At 37.6% G+C, this 19,991-nt stretch overlaps 1 protein-coding gene across 10 annotated transcripts in view; it reads right to left on the bottom strand.

Annotated features, from left to right (window-relative positions):
* Positions 1-19,991, bottom strand: part of MIPOL1 (mirror-image polydactyly 1) — a 174,284-nt gene that overhangs the window by 41,887 nt on the left and 112,406 nt on the right. For 9 of the 10 annotated variants that reach the window (XM_052696878.1, XM_052696882.1, XM_052696875.1 and 6 more), the window contains one exon: positions 10,709-10,803. In XM_052696878.1, coding sequence (XP_052552838.1) covers positions 10,709-10,803 — 95 coding nt within the window. Of the gene's footprint in view, positions 1-1,538; positions 1,634-10,708; positions 10,804-19,991 lie in introns of those variants that run through there. The other variant, XM_052696883.1, reaches the window with a different exon arrangement.

The raw sequence follows: 19,991 nt of genomic DNA, 5'->3' as shown, positions 1-19,991 counted from the left end.
GGCCCAAGTCCAATCTACAACTGCAAATCCAAAGAAACAGCTCAGAGCAAACCAGCAGCCTTATTAGCTTTTAAAGATTTCATTTTCAAGAACTCAAGACCCTTTATTGACTAATGAAAGGTTGGGTCCCCAAGCCCACAGACTGATGTTGCTTGGAACATATTTTAATCATTTTGGAGTGCTAGCAGCCATCTGTCTAAAGAGCTTTGATTGCAGAAATACACTCTGAACTGCAGCTTCTTCTGACTCCAAACCCTTTCTGAAAGCCAAACGGAATCCATAGGCAATGCAACTTTGAGATACAATTCAAGGCCTTGTGATGTGATAAGGCTGCTTTTATTATTTAGCACATCATTCAGTTTAATGATACCACAGATAACAGATACACTAAAAAGATACTATTGTCATCTCCTATCTTGTAACAGTAAAATCCAACTGTGAGCTCTCTTTGTTTCTACCCGACACTTCTTTCTATGTTACTTTCAAAGAACAAAATGAAGGTAAATGAAATAAAAAGGTTGATAAAAATGATAAAAAAAAAATCACAAACAAGCATTCTTTCTTTTTTCACTACTTTCCTCCTTTGTTTTGAAAAAAATATACAGAAGGGAAGTAAACATATCCCAAATAAACTACTATATTTACAGTATTGTCTTTTGGCTTTTGGGCAGATAATATTTTCACACAGTAATCTAGTCTGGCCAGCACTGAATACAAATTTACATGGGAAGAGAGAGATCCTTTACAGTTACAATATTCATGATAGTATTTGCAAACATTTTGCACAGTTACCCTAATTATTTCCTGTAAAATTCTTAAAACAATCTGGGCACCTCATAGCCTACTTTGTGGTGACCAATTTTTTCATACTAGTGTCTACCACAGATACGTGCTGTGGACTCCACAAGCTCAGAAGCAAAAACATCAAGCATAAAACAAAAATGTTGAAATTATCAGAGCCAAGAAATTTCTTTCAAATATGAAAGCAGCATCCCTAAGAACTGGTATGTGGTAAGACCGCATAAAAATGCCTCTCCTGAAGACAGAACAGACACAGAGATATATTCTGTGTGGCAGTCCATGACTTCATTTGATTTAATTATAAGCAGTCCCATTGGTTTGCACCTTGAGATTACAGGACATGCTGAGATTAGATTCTTTTACTCCCTTAAGACACACCAGGTACCAAAAGAACATGGTGTTACCACATACTGCAATACTGTATGTCTCACTTCAGTAGCCCTCGTGCTAGCTTTATTCACTGCGCCCTCAGGCTTGATAGGGGCTTTGTTTCAGTTACTGAAGAATGGGAAATTAAGAAACAAAACCCCTATCAAGCCCGAGGGTGCAGTGAAAAAAAATTCTTTGTGATCCCCAAACAGGCTTTAAAACCCACTGCAACTTTAAAATAAAGTTCAATTATGTTAGCTAAAGGCAGCAAAGTTTTCAACTGCAGATAGGAGAGCAGAGCCTATGTGCTCATCTCTGGGATTTTTCAGGCTGCAGTATGACAAGACGTTCTCCTTTAGCAGTTAATAGTCTCACCTGTTAGTGCTTGTTGCTGCTTCTGTGTCACTGCTAACCATCTGATCTGTGTTGCCAGTGAATACATTTCTGGGTGGTCATGTCCAATCTGAATCATTGGTATAGTACAGGTGAAGGGAAGATAAAAACAAGATATGAAGTGTCTCCAGTTGGGAAGGAAATGTAAAGTCACTAGGAAGTTGACTGTATGCTTGGCCTAACTTCCTCCTTGCCCTTGTGTGGCTCTTCTTGTCTAGCTCACAGCCCCTCTGCCAGGAGACAGTGATGCTGCACCTCTGCATACATATGTTCTTGATGGTGGTGGAAAAAGCTATCAGTGTGTTCTGGGACACTTTTTCTTCCTCTCATGACAGTATGAACTTCAGCTTTGAATTGAAAAGCATTATGAACATATTGTATTTTATTCAAATATTTCAAAGGCTTAGAATTGTGCAAATCACAGCAGTGCCATTTCTTTACTGGAAAACTGACGGAAATCATCAAGTCCATTCCTATTTCTACAATTAAAAATGACAACCATCACACCTGTGCTGGAAGAATTATCTGTACTGGAGGAGCAACACAGCATTACGTAATTTTGGACACAATATTAAAAGCCTTCCACTTCCTAAGCACAGACCCCGGTCTCATTAGTTAGCAGAGCAGCTTGTGGATGGAGTGTAAAATTGGACACCTTCCAGGGAGAGGCATCAGCAAGATAAGCTTGTAGCAGCTTAACAAAACCTCTAACTTTCAAAAAACTAAACAAAAAAAAACCCAAAAAACACCCAGCTGAATAGAAACACTATCTTGCTCTCAGCTCTCAGCATTGCAGGTAAGCAGTCCTGTAGCTTACATTCTGCAATAGGCAGAGAGAACACTTCTTTTCACACCTGAATTCTGACTTGTTTCCTAAATGAAGTTTTCCACTGACTCAACTGGGAGCAGGGCTAAGCCCAAGAAGTAATGTTATGTCTAGCACTGCCTAAAAATTTTTCATGTGGAAAGTCTTCTCAACAAACAAATGTTTTTCTATTGGAAGAGGTAAATTCCAGTGAAAAAAATATGTTGGCTTCCTGTGGCAAATTTCTGAGAGAAAGTTTTCCTTTCACCTTCAGATTTCAACTTCAAATGCTATTTTCTTTCAGTTCATCAACAGAAGAGAACTGAACCAGAACACAAGTCAAAATAATCTTTTTTTCCCACTGAATTGAAATTTTGGCATAAAAACATGTCATGTGAAAAATCAACAGAAAATAAATGGCATTTAAAGTCCTTCTGACAATGTTATGACTTTATTCCTAAAAACCATATTTATAACGAAAGAAATTCCCTTTAATACACCATTTGCAGGGCAAGTTGAATTCTCTTTGTTGTAGTTTTAGATTTTCTTCTAAACTTTTCATGGGAAAATTTGTCTTCCAAACGGCTCCGACTACACAACTTTTCTGTATTTCTTGCTTCAAAGAATGCTCTCTTTTTTTTTATTTTTTATTTTATTTTTTAAATCCTGTGTCTGTTTTCTTTCTCTGACTTTAAAATAAGAGCACTTTTTGATAGACTATACGTATCTAAAAGTATGACAGAAAATGGTAATACTTTGTTTCGTACAAATAAAGCAGCTGAAGAAATTAGGGAGTTGGACTAGATGGTCTTTAAAGGTCCCTTCCAACCCAAACCGTTCTGTGATTCTGATTAGTGATGTGATTCATCCATATTCACCCAGTGTTTAAATTGCACAATCAGAACATATAGCTTCTAGTCACACACCCTTTCTATGAAGGAAAAGATTTTACCATTCTACAAATGCTCTGTGTAGATTTTGAACATTCTTTTTCAAGTATACACTTGAAAAGAAGTATATACTTCAGATTAACACAGAATTGCTATTAACTTCACTGAACTCAATACCCTAATTTTTACAAGTATGTCTACAGTAGTATATTTTGTATTAACAATTAGCTCCAAACTACCAGCTGGTTGCTTGCAGGTAGTTATTCCAGAGCCTTTAAATCTTCCTTCCAGCAATTCCACTTTATTAAGCTTTAACAAATTTGAAAAACAATTCCTAGAAACCGCTAGCTATGCACTTATTCCGAAAAGTACAGAACAAAATTACACTTCTTACACTTTTCAGCTCACTGCAAAACTGAGAAGGCTAGAGCAGAAAACCACAGAGAACCCAGGTGAAACAGAGGGGGAAGAGAATCAGCCTGAACCAGGAACAGCTGCTAACAGAAAGTCAGCTGCGCAGTGCATACAGAGTCACAGGACCATGGCAGCGTCCACTGGCAAGGAATTCCTTTCTGTCAAGCAAATCTGTGCTCTTAGAGAACAGCAGAAAGTCATCTAAAGTCTATCATAGCAAAACTGACAAGGTAATTGTTGTTTCAGTTCAAGTTACCCCACAGAAGTAGGTAGGAAGAAGTCTGTGCAAGTCTGATGAAATACACCATAATCCAGTGTGCAGTGCTTCTTGCTTTAATGTTGTTGGCACAACATGGGGCTGATCAGTCCACAGAAAAATTAAAAACCTGGAGAAGGTTTGCCAGTATAACACACCCACTGACAGAAGCAGTAGCAGACTCAGCCTAGGGCACAGTACGAGTTAAAACTGCATCAGAGAGCATGTAAAGCACTTCAGTCCATACTCATGCTGCCCACATTCCTCCTCAGATTTGCTGCTTAGTGTTTCCTATTGGCAAAGCGCCTCTGAAGGCCAACAGCCAGCCAGTGGAAAAATTAGGCGCAAAGTTTTCATTAAATGTAGGTCAGACCAATCCTTGCCTGAGTCAACAGCAGCATAAGGCAAAGCAAATGCTTGACGTCCACCCCAGGCTGCAGGGATGGCATGGGCTAGCTTGTTCCACCAGCAGTGGGGATCTGTGGCAGTGCAGTGCTTCCTCTCTTTCTCCATTTTTATAAATCATGAAAGCTGAGAAGGAAATTATTTTTCCATGCTGCAACATTTTTTCCCAGTGATGGGAAAATTTTCAAAATCATGTCAGGGCAAAAACAGAAACTTTCAAAACTTTTCTGTGTGCGTGCGTGTGTGTTTGTCTTAATGAATGAAAGAGCATGCTGATGGCTAAAATATTCCATTGGGAGGCAAAAAAAGAAAAACACCATCCTTCCAAACAGGTTCAGACACTGCTCTGCTTTTTCACTGCCTGCCACATAGGTGCTGTAAACACCAAGCTTATGGTCCATGCTGGAGTCTCTCTTTACTATTCCTCTTCTGGGCAAATGATCAAGTGTTAACTGGAGTATGCACGACGATCTGGTCTGCCACACTTCCAAGGAACTCCTTATCTACTGATTATTGAAGTCAGACTCTCTGGCAATCATTGCTAGAAAATGAAGCAACTACAGAAGGAAAGAATAACCAATTGCAGGCTAGAGAACATGAAGTCTGAGGATGGGGTGAAGGGAAGAGGACAATAAACCCATTAAAATGTGAAATACATATGGATTACAGAGCAGGACTCTGTCGTCTGCTCACCTGCACCTAGACACTGCAGGTTGTAGCCATCTCAGCAGCCCTGGTAACACTTTACATAACTGCTTTGACAAAGCAGAGCAGCCAACTGATCCACTTTCCTCTCTTCAGCTATCTGATCCAGTTTGTGAAACAGTCCTCTGGGTGCTGCCTTCTCTTGCACCCACAAATTGACTAAAATTCTCTGAAAGCCCCACAGGTCACTCAGAGAAGGTGGGATTTTAACCAATCTGATAAAAGTAATACAGAAAAAAAAAAGCCAACATTCTCAACCGATTTCAGAACTCTGGTTCGATGAACAGGAAGAATACATACACAGAAAAACAAAGCTAAATTGTCATTCAGTGAATGTCCAAATCTCCCACAGAAATCTGTGGGACTATGTAGAGAATAAACTAAAAAATATAGCTTGGGTAGTACATGAGTTTGCTTTGTTTTACGTAGTAACAAAAGACAAACAAAGGCTTAGTGTTCCCTTACAGAGACGTTTTCTGTATGTTGAGCCATATCACATTGCAGAGAGTTAGGTTTCTTCTCACAAGAAGACATACCATACTGTCTCTCACTGTACAACGCATGCAAGCATCTCATCTCTGGTATAAAAAATAACCTCTCCTCTTCTTGGAAGAAGTGGGAAATTTGCTTAGCTCAAGATTTACTTTTGAAGATGGATGTCTGAAACTCCTGGATAAATGGAAGTTAATGTTGCACACAGAATACTGAAAACACAACTGTCATCTTCTCCTCTGATCTCCCCAAAATCACTCTTCAAAAACAGCACTCTTCTTAATGACTATAGCTAGCCACATTATGATGTCTGAATCAACTAAGACTGAGACTACAGTGCCAGAAAAACACTGAGCAGACAGGTTGAAAAGAGCAGGAAGATGAGTCAACAAATGTAACTGAAAAAAATGAGATGAAAACTAGCAATGAAAAGAGCAGTTCTTTGAGGTAAGCTGCAGTGGCAGGTGCTCAAGGTATCCTGCTTCAGCTGCAAAGGAAGAACTGAGATCACTCCTCTGAGCCAACAGCTGCAGCCTCACTCATCCCAGTGTGAATAGGTTTCATTTCATTTGGACTGGGAAGCTGGGCAGTAGAGCAGCCCCATCTCCTGCTACACATCCTATAAGCATGAGATAAATACAGCCTGGATAAATCTCTGAAAAAGAGGTGGCAAAACAATAAGGCTGAAATAAAGAAAGAGGCTTGAGCAGGGGGTCATTCGGAAAACAGGAGACTAAATACGCAGTTGTATTCTGACTTGCCATTACAGTGACTGTGAAGCTGAATACTGAATACAAAAGAATGATTACTGGTGTTAGGTAAAATATTTTATAGCTTATAACAGATCTTATTGCCTGAACAAGAAGACAGTATAATCGTAATTATTATGTCACTACCTATCCATTTGCAGAACCCATGGAACAGTGCTAAAGAGAAGTTGTGGATGCCCCATCCCTGAAGGCATTCAAGGCCAGGCTGGATGTAACTCTGGGCAGCCTGGTCTAGTGGTTGGCAACCCTCCCTACAACAGAGGGGGAGGGGTGGGGTTGAAACTAGGTGATCTTTGAGGTTCTTTTCAACACAGACCACTCTATGATTCTTTGATTCTAAAATGGCTTCATTTAAGTATTATAATCCATTACATTGGCCAGGAATCTATAGAATGGAATGCACCACTGTATTCAGAACTAGAATAGAATACAACCTTTTTTTTTCCCCAGAGGTGCAGATATTGCCTTGCAAAGTGTCCTTCTTCATCTATTTCTCCTGTTATATGTTGATTTAATACTGTAATTAAAATGAAAATTGAGTTTGTGTTTATATGTCTTTCATCTGAGGAAATAATCAAAAACTCTCAATTCCCTTTCAACTCTATCAATTTCCATCTCTAAAAATATCAACCCGCACATCAGTTTATGACACACTTTGTGGGAAAAATCTACGTACCTTTGCAAAATCAATTGTTTTTTCAACTATTTGCTTGTGCTACTTAAACCATGAATTCTAGGTTAACTGAAGCAGCAGAAGCACCAGCAGCTTTGGTACTGAAATCTTATTAAATCTCTTCACAATAGTTTATAACTTTTAAAAGTGATACAACTAGTTAGGTAGCAAGAGAAGCTGCCCAAGCTGACTGAATGCCTGATTCTAAAAATATGTATTTCAAATCATACTACTTGCTATTACAAGGATCTCACTGAAGTTTGAGTTCTATCTCATTATCGAAAATTGTCACATAATTGTAAAATACAAGTAGTTTTCTTTCATGCTGGTTCAATTCTAATTACTCTTCTACATGCAACTCCCCAGACTGTGACATCCATCTATTAAAACTTCAATTCTTCACGAGACAAATTATGATTTCATTTTAACATTGCAAGTTAGAAAGAAATACCCATTCAATAGGAAACTTGCTGCAATAAATGTAAGTTTCTTCCTATTGTAACTTACAGCTTGTAGCTATTACTGCATCTTACACATTTCAACAGCAAACTGGAGGAGCCTCTGGGTAAATATTTTTTCCAAAGTTCTTCCTGTCCCTCCTCCCCTGTGAATTTAGACTTGGTAAATATATGGCTTTTAAGTGCTTGATTAAATCACAAATGAAACTCGTACCTATCACTGAAATAACTACTCACACTTCTAATAGCATTCCTAAATTCTACCTTACAGCCCTAATTAACTCTTATTGCTGGACATACGCATTATTTTCTTTAGCAGTTTTATTCAAAAGTGTGTGAACACAAGTGTGCATTTCTTACACAGCTGTGGAGCAAAAAATTATAGTTTTTCTGAACTGAGCAACCCTACATCTGACCCCAACATGAAACCTACAAAAACATACTTTTAAGCAAAGATCGCCCTGTATTTATATTTTGCTCTCTCACCTTTCTTGGTAATGGAGGTTAAATCCAATTCAAAGTCAGACACATCATTTTGTTCTACTACTTATAATCTGTTCAAATTATCTACCTATGAAAACTCCCAGTCCCAGAGCTTTTGAGTGAAGTATTTTAGATTGTTTTTTTTTTTTTTTTTTAAATTTGGAAAAATATATAGGTACTTCATTATATAGAAATATAGTCCTTATTCACAGTCATGCTGTTGTATCTGATATGTGAAAAAATAATCAGTATGCAATAGCATATGTCTATGCCAGCATTTTATATGTAGCAGAAGTACACTTCTGAAGCATTACTGAAATAGAAGGAAATTGATTATAGAAACGGGTAGTCCACAACTGAAAACTATGCAAATGAAATACTTATGATGACATTCAAACAACAGAAATATGTGAGAAAGTGGCAGTGGGATTAACACTCCCACACAGTTCAAAACTGATTATTTGGATATAGCCTCTTTCGGTCACTGATGATCTATGATTTGCATTAATCCCTAGCTTAAAGAGCATTGTGGTGAAACAATTACCCTAGTAAGCTAGAAACTCTATACAGTTCCTAACTGTTATGCAAATTTTCATTTCTGATAAGCGTTTTCAGGTTACTTTCCAGAAAATTCAACTTTCCTTATGAGACATGACATAGGAACAATATAGGAGGAGTAAACAGAAGTGGTGAACTTGCTCAACTTTACTGTGAGCCAACTTCCTCTCCTTTCTCTATGTGAATTAGATTCCTCCACCTTTTCTTTTCCCTCATTTTTATTTATCATTCTCTTCAAAGAAGATTGTAATAGTACTGGGACCTGGTCTCTCTTAAAAAAAAGTCAGAATTCATATGAAAAGCAGTGTTTCATGATGTATTCCCGCAGAGTTCATTTTCATTTTAATTTTGGTTTGGATCTTGCAAATCCTGCTCCTATTTTTCTCAAAACTTCTCTTCAAGCCAGCAGTCTTCTAGCAGTTTCTACTTCATCAGACAAGGTTACTCTGAACGTGGTATCAAGACCATTGTTGGAAATAGCCAACATATGAAACAGAGAATAAGTTTTCACTCATTTGAGATGGCCTGAGAAAATGCATTGCTTTGCTATTTATGTTTTTTATGATCAATCCCATGTTGGTCTGATACTCTTTTCTTCATCTGTCTTATTTGGTATGAGAACTACTCAGTGACTCCCTAAGGACAGTGACAAAAGAGAGAAAATAATTTTTGATGTTCTGAATTATCTTACAACTTGAATAAGAAGTAATGAAAAAACATTCTTGCCCCAAAGGATATTCAGGTGACTACTGTCACAACTTATAAGTAAATCTTGTAGAAGATCGTAATCAAATTTACAATGAAATACTGCTTGTTCAAGAGCCAAAAGATATTAACATGCTACATTCTAATGGTGACTCCTGCAAGCCATTATTATTTTCTGAGATTTAAGTTATTTACAAGACTAAATTGCAGCTGCTGGCTACTGCACTTGTTAAATATATTACAGCAAGCCTGAGACTATCTCAACAGTCAAAAGTCAATGAAAAATCCCCTACGATGTTCAGATCAACACAAGCAAAGTCTTTATTTCTAAAATATCAATATAAAAATTGCATTTTTCTTTTAAAATTATTCTACAAATCCCATTTAAGTGAGTAATAAGGGCACTATAATAAATTCTTTCTAGCTCAGTAAATCATACCATAATTTGTGCACACACTAAATGCTGACCAAATTCATTAAAAGCAATAATCACAAATTGCTTGGGGTTTCTATTCACTATTAACAGGTTTTAAATAAATGCCTGTGAGATTTAGGAACAGAAGTTGTTTTTGAAACTTCCCTCCCAGGTTTTAATAAACTTAATGAGAAGGGGAAACTCTAAAAACCTCTGGAAACCCAAGTATTTTTCACTTGTAAATGCTGAAACACTGAAAACACAGTTCTGCAACTGCTTTTTTTTTTTTTTTTTTAGTTATAACTAACTAGTTTCCTTTATTTCCAATGAACGTAATATTCACACTACATTTATTATTTACCTCTGCAGCCCACATCCCTCATCACAGACATTCAGCCTTCAGATTCACAATTTTCTGCTGTGTTGATGCCAATTCTCCTGCTTCTAACCTGCTGGCAGCTCTGTATCCCCTCTCACATAGGAGGTCAGGATGAAATGAGAGCTGTAACCCAACATCACTCCATAAAACAACCTAACTCCTTCACTGGACCACACAGAGCTCTTCCTTAGGGATTACCATCCACTGATCCATGCAAACGTTCAGTGCAGCCCACCTAAATTAATGAGAGAATGGCTATTTCTCTTATTCTATGTACTGCTACAGAACATAAGGAATTAAAACACATACATGATGTTGGGAATTAGAAAACAGGCTTTAAAAATTACTGATTATTTTAAAATCTATGTTGAAAAGGTTATGCATGTATGTGCGAACAGGGAAAAAATAAGCGTTTATGACTACTGGTTCTTTTACCCTGGTATTTTTAAGTGAATGAATCATTATTAGACAGGTTTTTCATTCTTATGAGAATTAACTGCCAGCAACCTTCCCCTTCTCTTAGAAGAAACTAATACAATATTTAGGTTACAAGAGGACTTCTATTTCAAAGAGGTGGTTGGCGAGCAACAAAGCAGAAATGCAGCTTTGATTCATTGATGTATTCACATTTCCAACAAATACCTACTTGATAAAGCTATTTCCTTACTTAGAGTCAGACACCATACAGAAAATTTCCCCTATGAGTCACTGACTTGTTTTGGTATTAATTATTTTACCTGTAATGTACATGCAATCTCTGGATTTCTTCTTCTAACTTTCTGCACTGCTGAAGAGTGGCTTCTTTTTCTTGTTGCAGGGCTATCAGTTCTGCCTGCAGAATGGTAAGCAAAGGAGAAACAATTTATTCAGAATATCTATATCTCTTTGAAAACATTGCAATCTTTTATGCATTCATTTCAGCCATGTTTTATTGTAAGAGAAGTACTTGTTTATACTATTCCATAACACTGCCTGTGCCATTTTTAGAAAAAAATATTTCTTGTAGCATTATAACTGTTTCTAATTCCTTTTCACAGCAGGATGATGTTTTGAAAGGTTTCCTTCGCATACACAGTAAACTTTTTGAATGGGTGAGGTTAACCATACTTAGTTGAGCCAAGTTTCTTGAGAAACACGTCATAGTTATATAACATTCTCACTGCAAAATTCTGTAAGCGACATACTCTATAGTGAGTGAAACAAAGCACTCAATCTTCAGCTACTGATGTGCACCTCTTGGTCAGCATGTGGCCATGTTGCAGCTCCTGCCCTAAGAGCCACCTGACGCTCCTGGTGAAGTCTGCTGAGACAGGCAGTGCTGGATTGCTCCAGGAGCTGGCTGCATTCCCATCCAGAACCTGGTTTATGGTGGAGCGAGGGACTCCCTGAGCAGCCACTGCCATCTCCCACCTGTGCATCGTCCCGGATGTTCCCCTGCCTTTGTTTGCTGGCGTGGAGCTGAGCAGCCTGTGACTCACAGCCATGGTGGAGATTGCAGTGCGCGGCTGGTAGGTCAGGAAGGCAGCCAGCCCCAACATGGCTCTACGGGTAGCGAGGAGGAAGGAGAAATAGCACTCATGCATATTTAATAAGGCTTTACAGCTTAATCACCATTAATTTTAAAATGTCCAATTTCAATAGCACTGCAGAACTCCCTTGAGGGCCCAGATACCATATAAATTACCTGATAATCATTGGATGATTAATTGTTGTAACAACAAATAAGACTGGGCTTGCACAGCAATTCCTTGACACACGAGCCTGAGCATTGGGCTGGTTTCCAATGTTTCTAATTCATGGTGTAAGTTATTAGCTGTACAAATTGTAGAGCCTCAAACCAAGGGGTACGTGTGAGAGAAATGCTGAGGTGAATTCTACCAACTTCTCAGGACAGCGTTGCGGAACAGTTTCTTGGTAAATTAAAGACTTGTTACATGAGCTACAAACACACGAAGGGAATGATAGAGAATTCAGCTTTGAGCTCTGCCAGACTCACTGCATAATCATCAGCAACTCAGTCTGTGCCTCAGTCTCTTGAAACAGGGCTCATGCTTGCTTCTGTTTCCTGCTTGTCTGTTAAGACTGTAAGTCTTCAAGGCAGGTGTTTTACTGTTTACTGTCAACTCCCAGTCATCTATAGACAATTTATCCTGCTAGCTGATTAATCATGTCCTGGATACATGGCTCACTACTGGCAGATTTTACTGAGCACTGCTCTGCGCAAATGCAGCCACACAGCCAGTCAGCACTGTGCTGACCAGAGGATCATGCTGTACCCAGGGCTTTGTGTCACTGGGGTTCAGGACCCACTGCTGCAGCTGCTCCTGTAACAGACATACATAAAATTTTAACAGAGGGCTCCCTGGAGAATAAAAACAAACTTTCTTACAATATAGAGCATTCCTGCAGCTTGAAAGGCAAAAAGCGTTAATGTTTAACCTTCAAGTGACAGTAGTATAGAGCTTCTGATATCAAAAACAATGTACTGGATGCTGGCAAGCCCTAACTCTGCCAGCAAGAGGTTAAAATCCTCTGCAGGTGAGCTGCTTGCCTGGTGCTGCTTGCTGCCTTGCAAGCAGAACGCACAGAACACAGGAATGTCAGCCAAACCAAGCTATTTTCTATAATTATACTGTACTGTAGGTGAAACAACATTCTTAAAAATTGGAAAACATGCTTGAATCAAAGTAGGTGGTTTGTTCTAGAGGCCAATAATTAAAATCCTTGCCAATTTTCAGTGTACTGTGAAGTGTGATTGAAATGGGAGACTGGAAGGAAATGTTTGCAGCTGACACACCTACTCACAGGGAGATTAACGGCTAGTCTCTTTGGAGAACTATCATAAAAAATACATCTCATGTTCCACTCACTTTTCAGGACAAAAGTCAGAAGGCATTGGAGTCTGAAGACTCTTATTTATGTCCATTTTCATCAGAAAAACCATACTGTTTTGACTGGGTTCTCATCTGACTTACACAATCAAAATTAACAGTAGAATCAGGTGCTCTGGATTAAAAATTAAAAAATAAAGCAATACCAAAAAACAGCTACAAAATCTCAAGGGAAGAAAATAAGGCAACCCTGAGTGAGTTGATACTAGGGAGTTACGTGAGATCAATCAAAATTCCAGCCCAGGTGTCTTGGTGCATGGTATGCCACCATGCAACAAAATGGCCATCATTCACAGCCTGAAGAGTGGTAAACACAAACAAATGACTGAAGTATCCTTACTAGGAGGAGGAAAGCAGAACAACACACATAACGATGTTATGCTAACTGCTAACTACAACAACATCGCTTGCACAACTATAAAATATTTGAAGACTTCTATAATGTACGTTGAAATCCATCCACAGTGTACATGGCAGAAGTCCTATATGACCTCACCTCCAGTAATAACAATAGCTTTATGGGAACTTTTAAACAAAATATTATTTCTTTGGAAAATGTCACAATGTGGATATCAGAACTTCTCACTGAACTGTATCAGTTTTGATTATTATTATTATTTTGAAAGTAGGGGAAAGAAGGAGCGTTGACAACCAAAAGAATTACACCCATATTCCTCTGGTGGAGGTTTTCCCCCAAAAGACTCACTTAGTGGTGAAGTTGGTCACCATCTTGGTATATGGGATGCTCTCAGTGAAGTTTCTGTTAAACTCAGAAACGGTATTTGGATATGGTCTCTTTCTCAGAACTTTTGTTTGACTGCAAATTCTAAAGCTTTCACATACGGTTTAATATGGATAGATCCTTCTCTCTTTGCCTCCCAGCCCAATTTCTGTCAAAAGAAAAACAATACCCTTGTTTCTACACTTATCCCATTTTGCATTTTAATAGTTACTTATAGAAAAACTGTATTTTCAAATTAAATTAGATCTAAAAGTTAATTGCTACATATTGAAACATAAAATAGCCATGTCTTGAATAAGAAAATGCCATTATTGATCTCACTGTTGTTGCTTTTATTTGAAAATATTTAAAGCACAATCCTATGTGCAAACTAAAGCAATGGAAAAGAGAGTTGTTATCCTTTTCCTACTCCCCTAGGGCAAACACAAGCACCCTAAACCCTAATCTAATTTGAAACTTGTTATATGTAAGCTGACACAGATCTAAAGCTTCTGATACAGTGCCACATGGAAAATTATTAATTAAAAAAACTTAGAATTTGTATGTTGTCAGACTTCCTATGGATGGCAGATGACTTTTATGGTGTTTTTCTGCAGCCCACAGAAGGAAAAAATGTTCAATGACCCTAAGTAGAAAAACTGAAGAGTATGATTGTCTTACTGATGGTTTTTTCTCCTCATGCACTTATAGAGAGCATTTGTATTTTCACCTTCATATATTTACAGACAGAATATAAATTTTCTTCATTATGTGGGCTAAACATAGCTTCTTCCATTATGTCTCAGTCGGTAGGCTCTCCAGTTCCTCAGTCTTTCCAAATCTATCTCTCATGCATGCTGTGGTAACAGTGCTACTTAACTCCAATGGACACACTTCACCTGACATGTTCTTGCACTCCTTTTGCTCACAGCCACCATCCTATATCAACTGTCTGCCTGCCCACTGGTACAATCCAGCTAATAGTAAAAATTCTTGGTGCCACTGAACATCATCCACTGTTTTTTTTTTTCTCCAGTACTTGAGGTCATTGCAATCATTCTGCATGACAGCCTGGATTACTTTATATTAATAACCCCTCTTAGCTCTACAGCATCAAGCTATTTCACTAGTACACTTCTGTTCTTCATACCAAATGTTACTAATGAAAACATTAAAAAAAATTGTTTCAGCACCAACTGGTGAGAAACTATGTAGAAACTTCACAGTAGAAATCCTTGGACTTTAACACTACTCCTTTCAAAGCTGTTTGCTGTTGCCTTTCTGCTGACTAGTTCCTTATTGCCTTTGAATAATCTCTCACCACCTTCATAGGTGCATGATATTTTGCAGATGGAGCTCAACTTGCCCATCCTTCCAAACAAGAGATGCTAGCTGAACCCAGTTAATAGCAAGCAGGATTTCCTATACTAAGCTTGTGGCTGCTTGTAAAATAACAGCATACACAAGCTCCATCTTTTTAATTAATAATTTTCCATGTGGTACCAGATCAGAAACTCTACTTTTTTTGTCAGCTTATACATAACAAGTTTCCTTGTCTAAATAACCAGTATCGGGTCTAAGAATACTTGCATGAATTCATGTGAGTGAACAATGTTCTTCAATCTACTGTTGCTTTAAGTATTTTCCTTCCAAATTTACTCTGAAGACTCAAAATAAATACTAACTGGTGTATAACTGCCAGGATTACTTTTTGTTTGTTTGTTTTCTAAATGTAGGTGCTTCCTCCGCTAATTGTCAAATCATATCATACAGAATCTCATAGGATTTATTAAATAACTTTACTAAACATTTCTGCAATTTTAGTTAGGAGCTCTTTTGGAATTTTGGATAGAGGCAACCATTATCCCAGTATGAGCACAATAACTTTTCAACAACAATGATAAACTCAATTTCCATATCTTCAGTTCTCTTAACCCTTTTCCTAATATTTAACATCATCATTTCTCAGCGCTGATAGAAAAACAAAGATCAAGCAGTTTTGGATCTAATACAGATTATCCTTGATGTGTGTGCCATTCTTAGAATGGTAGCACATTTCCTCTTTTCTTGTTCTCATTTTGGTCGTTTCACTATCTATGGGCCAATTTAGCTTAACCTCCTGCAATCTTTATTAATTCTTGTATCTTCTATTTTCTATGATTTAACTTTGTTGGTTAATAAGTTCTCCTTTTTGTAGATGCTCAGTTTATTCTTATCAAGATCATAATTCAGCCAATTAGAACTGACACTCTTTCCTCCAAACATTTTTCCCTGGTTTAACGGATAGAGTTATTAATGGGTAGGTATTACCTGAATTAGTAATGGCTGCTACCAATTGCTTTCTTTCAACTGATCTGGGATACTCCTCTGGAGTAGAGGAAGGCTAGATAATAAGTCTCAACAGTCATTTCTGCAATTTATGGGCTCAATCATTTACATTTGTTAGAGCTGTGTAATGAGGAGAGATGACAGCAAAGTGTCATTCTGCTCCTCTGGTCTTATGCTACCTGGGGTCTGAGATGGAAACTAGACGTAAGTGGTCAACTGAGAATTACCCAATTTCTCCTGGGGATAGAATTATGTTTCTGGTGATATTAGTTGGCTAGGGAAGCAGTAAAAGGTCAGTTGTGTTCTTACAGCAGCAGGAGATGCTTAGGGCAGGAAAGATTTCTTTCACTTCAAATTAGAATGAGTAAGGAAAAAAAAATTAAAGAAATTAAAAATATTAAGGCTTATTTATATTTTACACTTTATATTTTACATCTCCAGTCAATAACAGTAACACGTACTGCATGATAGAGCAGGTCATGTTGTGACACATTATGACATCCAACTTCTAACCATTCTGTTATTTTTACATTAGCAGCTGCTACTTAGTGCAGATTACAACATCTCATCTTGTTTTCTATTTCAGAATGTCAACACATCAAATTTTTCCCAGACAGAAGCAGATGATACTTTGATCTGGAAAAGAATATGAGCACTTGTCTTATTAATTAGGGGATCAGAGGTTTTCAGGGTCAAGAACAAGACTCCAGCTAACAGGAAGGATCTGGAAATGGCTGACTCCGTACTAACAGCTAAGTGATCACCTTCCTTTTTAACTCATAGCATTAGCGTGTCAAACCGTTTCATTACAATGCAAACAGGGGACAGTTTGACCTAGAACATTAGATAAAATATTGCAATGTGTGTTTAAGTAGCAGCTGGCTTGGGCAATTTTAAAAATGAAAAGTAAAAATTGGAACTGAATGATGATAGATGTTACAAATTATTGATGCGCCACGTAATATGTAACTAAAGAAAAATTCCAAATTTAAAACAAATAAAAACTTGAAAATGCAGATGCAAATTTTCACAAAATAATCATGAAAATTCTGGGAGATAAACTGAGATGAAAAAGCTTGGAGTGCTAACTGAAAATTTTAGAAATTCAAGAAAGTTTAGTTTCTCAACACATCATTCTCTAATGGAAATAGTTTTTAAGTTACATTAACTTGGACTAAATTAAGGAGCTGTAATACTGTTTTCTGACAGATCTGTGTTGTTCTGGAGGATCAGTACAGTTAGAAAATTACCCTAAAGAACCAACTGAGGACTGTTTGCGCACATGAATTCTGGAGTAAAGGCAGTGGTAGTGAGAACCAACTACAGATTTCCCAGCACCCTGCCACACACACACCCAGGTGAACATTCCCTTTGGGCACAAGGGAATGAGATCTCACAGCAAACACGACCTTTATGAATTAGCATCAGGACCAATTAATAATACTGAGATATTACTTCACCATTTAATGTTATTGTTGGTCAAACTAAGTATAAGATTCTGTCTTCATCACAACAAAAACTCCCAGTAAGAATACATGATCATGTTCTAAGAATATTGCTTGCATGGTCACTAATCCTGAGAGGTGCCATTGCAGTTTTGAATGATAGGAACAAGCCATAACAAATATTATGCAGATTGTGCAATCAGAAAAAAAAAAATATTACCAAAGAACTTCTTACTGTTCTGTCAAGGAAAATTAAAGGATCCAATAACACCTTTTACTAGACTATGCACACACCTGGTTCATTAAATTACAAGGAGAACAAACTTAGTATCTATGAACTATCCTGAAGGAAAAAACATTTGAATCATTATGTCTGAAAGGTAGAGATCTCATTCTTGTACTGCAGTCACATCACACTGCCGCAGAAGACTTTAACAAGCAGTGTAATCTTTTACCTAGTGATGTGTCCACATTAGCACATACTAGACAGATTCAGTCCGTTATCACATTATACAAGAAAAATTCTATATGAAATGTCAGTTTTTTTTTTAATGAGAATTTGCCTACCTAAACTTAGGTACTACATTTATGCAAATTTCCTCACCATTCACACATTATTTTGTAATATTTTCTTAGCAATATACAGAATACTGAAATTACAGGAAGTATTACCTGTTCAGAAGACAATCCTACACACATGGTGAGTCTCTAAGACTAACACCCGGAACTACTTTATTGTACAGAATGATTCACAGTGAGGAAGATTAATTGGAAAGTCTGCCCGTGAGGTTGACCCCAAACTGTAATTGACTTCATGGGGTCAAGACTTCATTTATGGTTTCCATTTGTTGGAGTGAAACGCTACAGAACACAGAGATACTATCATAGATATCTACTCCATGCTTACGGAGAACAACTATGGATACTGCAAAGTCTGAAAATTTCCAAGCATGACAGCACCAGAAATATACATTCATAGCTGCATTAGACTTTGCACGCAATGTCATGTACAGGGACACAGATTTTTTAGCAGGAGATATTTAAATAAGAACACAAGATGGAGGGAATTTAAAATACCTATGTAGCTGAGACTCCATATGCAGATAGGTAGATGCTTGTCTTGCTATTAAACTATGATGCACACAGTGAGAATGAAATAAAAAGAAATTACCAAGAAGCCTTCATCTTAAAACAGGGGCAAATAGCCATTCACAACAGTTATATTTGCAAGGTATCTATGGCTTTAGAATTAACTTATAGAACAATGCAAATTTAAAAAATTACAGTAAATTCCTTTACTTTCCAGATTAAAAAATGCCTTCAGCTCTGGGCATGTGGAAAGGGCATATTTCTCTATGATCTGTAATTCAAGTTTGGCCATAGTAACATCACATACTTTGTTTCTGATCTAAAAATACAGTTTCAAATAATGGAGAGACACGACTAATACAGAAAAACTTGAATTTAACCACATTGCTTTGGGTAAGATGTGTCTAAAGTAGAAAATATTTTCTGTAAAATTTAAAATATTCTGATTATCTGAGGAAACCTTCTTATGCCCCATTCATGGCTGCTTAGGTAACTGGACTAGAAAACACACATATCCCTTTCAAAGACAGAGAATTATCACATGTAAGTTTAAAACAAAAAAGGAAAAATCTCTCTAATCTGCTTTAATAACAGGTATCTTTCTTTCAACTCTGAGAGATCTCACTTGCTTCACGTGCACCATGAAGACTATTACACTTTATAGCAATCTTTACCAGCAGTCTCCTTAGAGGAAATCAAGGAGGAAATGACCATGTAGACTGCAATAAGCTCAATAGTCTGCAAGCAGCTCTCCAGGTTGTCTACTGGCAGGCTGCTATGGGAAAGCTTCAAATGTCAGTACCCATGATAAACCCGTTGTCCACATAAATGACTCGAGCCACTAGGATATCAAGTCAATATCTGCTACAAACAGTAAGTCATCATCACAGGATCCAAAAGGTAGTGTTGTAATGTTGTCTCAGAAGCTTTACAATAACAAAGCCCCTATTCAATAAAAAACACATTTCCCTCAGCCCCAGAAGTGTCCTATCCAGTTTGGGGCGGAACTGTGCTGGCAGAAGAACAGAAGAAAGTTCATATTACACCTAGACATATTTTAGGTGAGCTGCAGGCAGAACCAGTGTGTACTTTCAGTACTCAGTCTGCTACATTTTCAGGCTCTGCTAACAAAACCTGAGCACAGCAGCACCCCTTTATTACTAAACAGAACCATCCAGGAACCATTTTCTGCTTTGAGACCTTTTGGCATGGCTTGGGTTTATACACCAAAACTTCTTCTGCCAACCTCCAAAAAGCTGGGCTGCCATTACCAGGTTGTTTAAGGGAACAGGCCCTGGTATACAGTTATCTTTCAAAGGCTTTGTCTGGGATTCCAGGTTAAAACCATGCCAGGGAGCTTTCTAACAAAAAGCATAGGTGATTGTGTGACATTCTGCAAATCCCTGTCCTGATCCTATTTTAGTTACTACAGTAGACACAAAAAGTCTTGGCAACTAACAGGGACTCAAACTTAGACAAGCTTGATAAGCCTTATATTTGAATTTGATTGATAAATTACTTCTCTCTCCTGGTAGGTAGATGAGGC

This window comes from Tympanuchus pallidicinctus, unplaced genomic scaffold (assembly GCF_026119805.1).
Source record: "Tympanuchus pallidicinctus isolate F22 unplaced genomic scaffold, pur_lepc_1.0 scaffold3, whole genome shotgun sequence".
Classification (NCBI taxonomy): domain Eukaryota; kingdom Metazoa; phylum Chordata; class Aves; order Galliformes; family Phasianidae; genus Tympanuchus; species Tympanuchus pallidicinctus.
The sequence above is the reverse complement of the archived record's forward strand: the minus strand, read 5'-3'. Positions and strand labels throughout refer to the sequence as shown.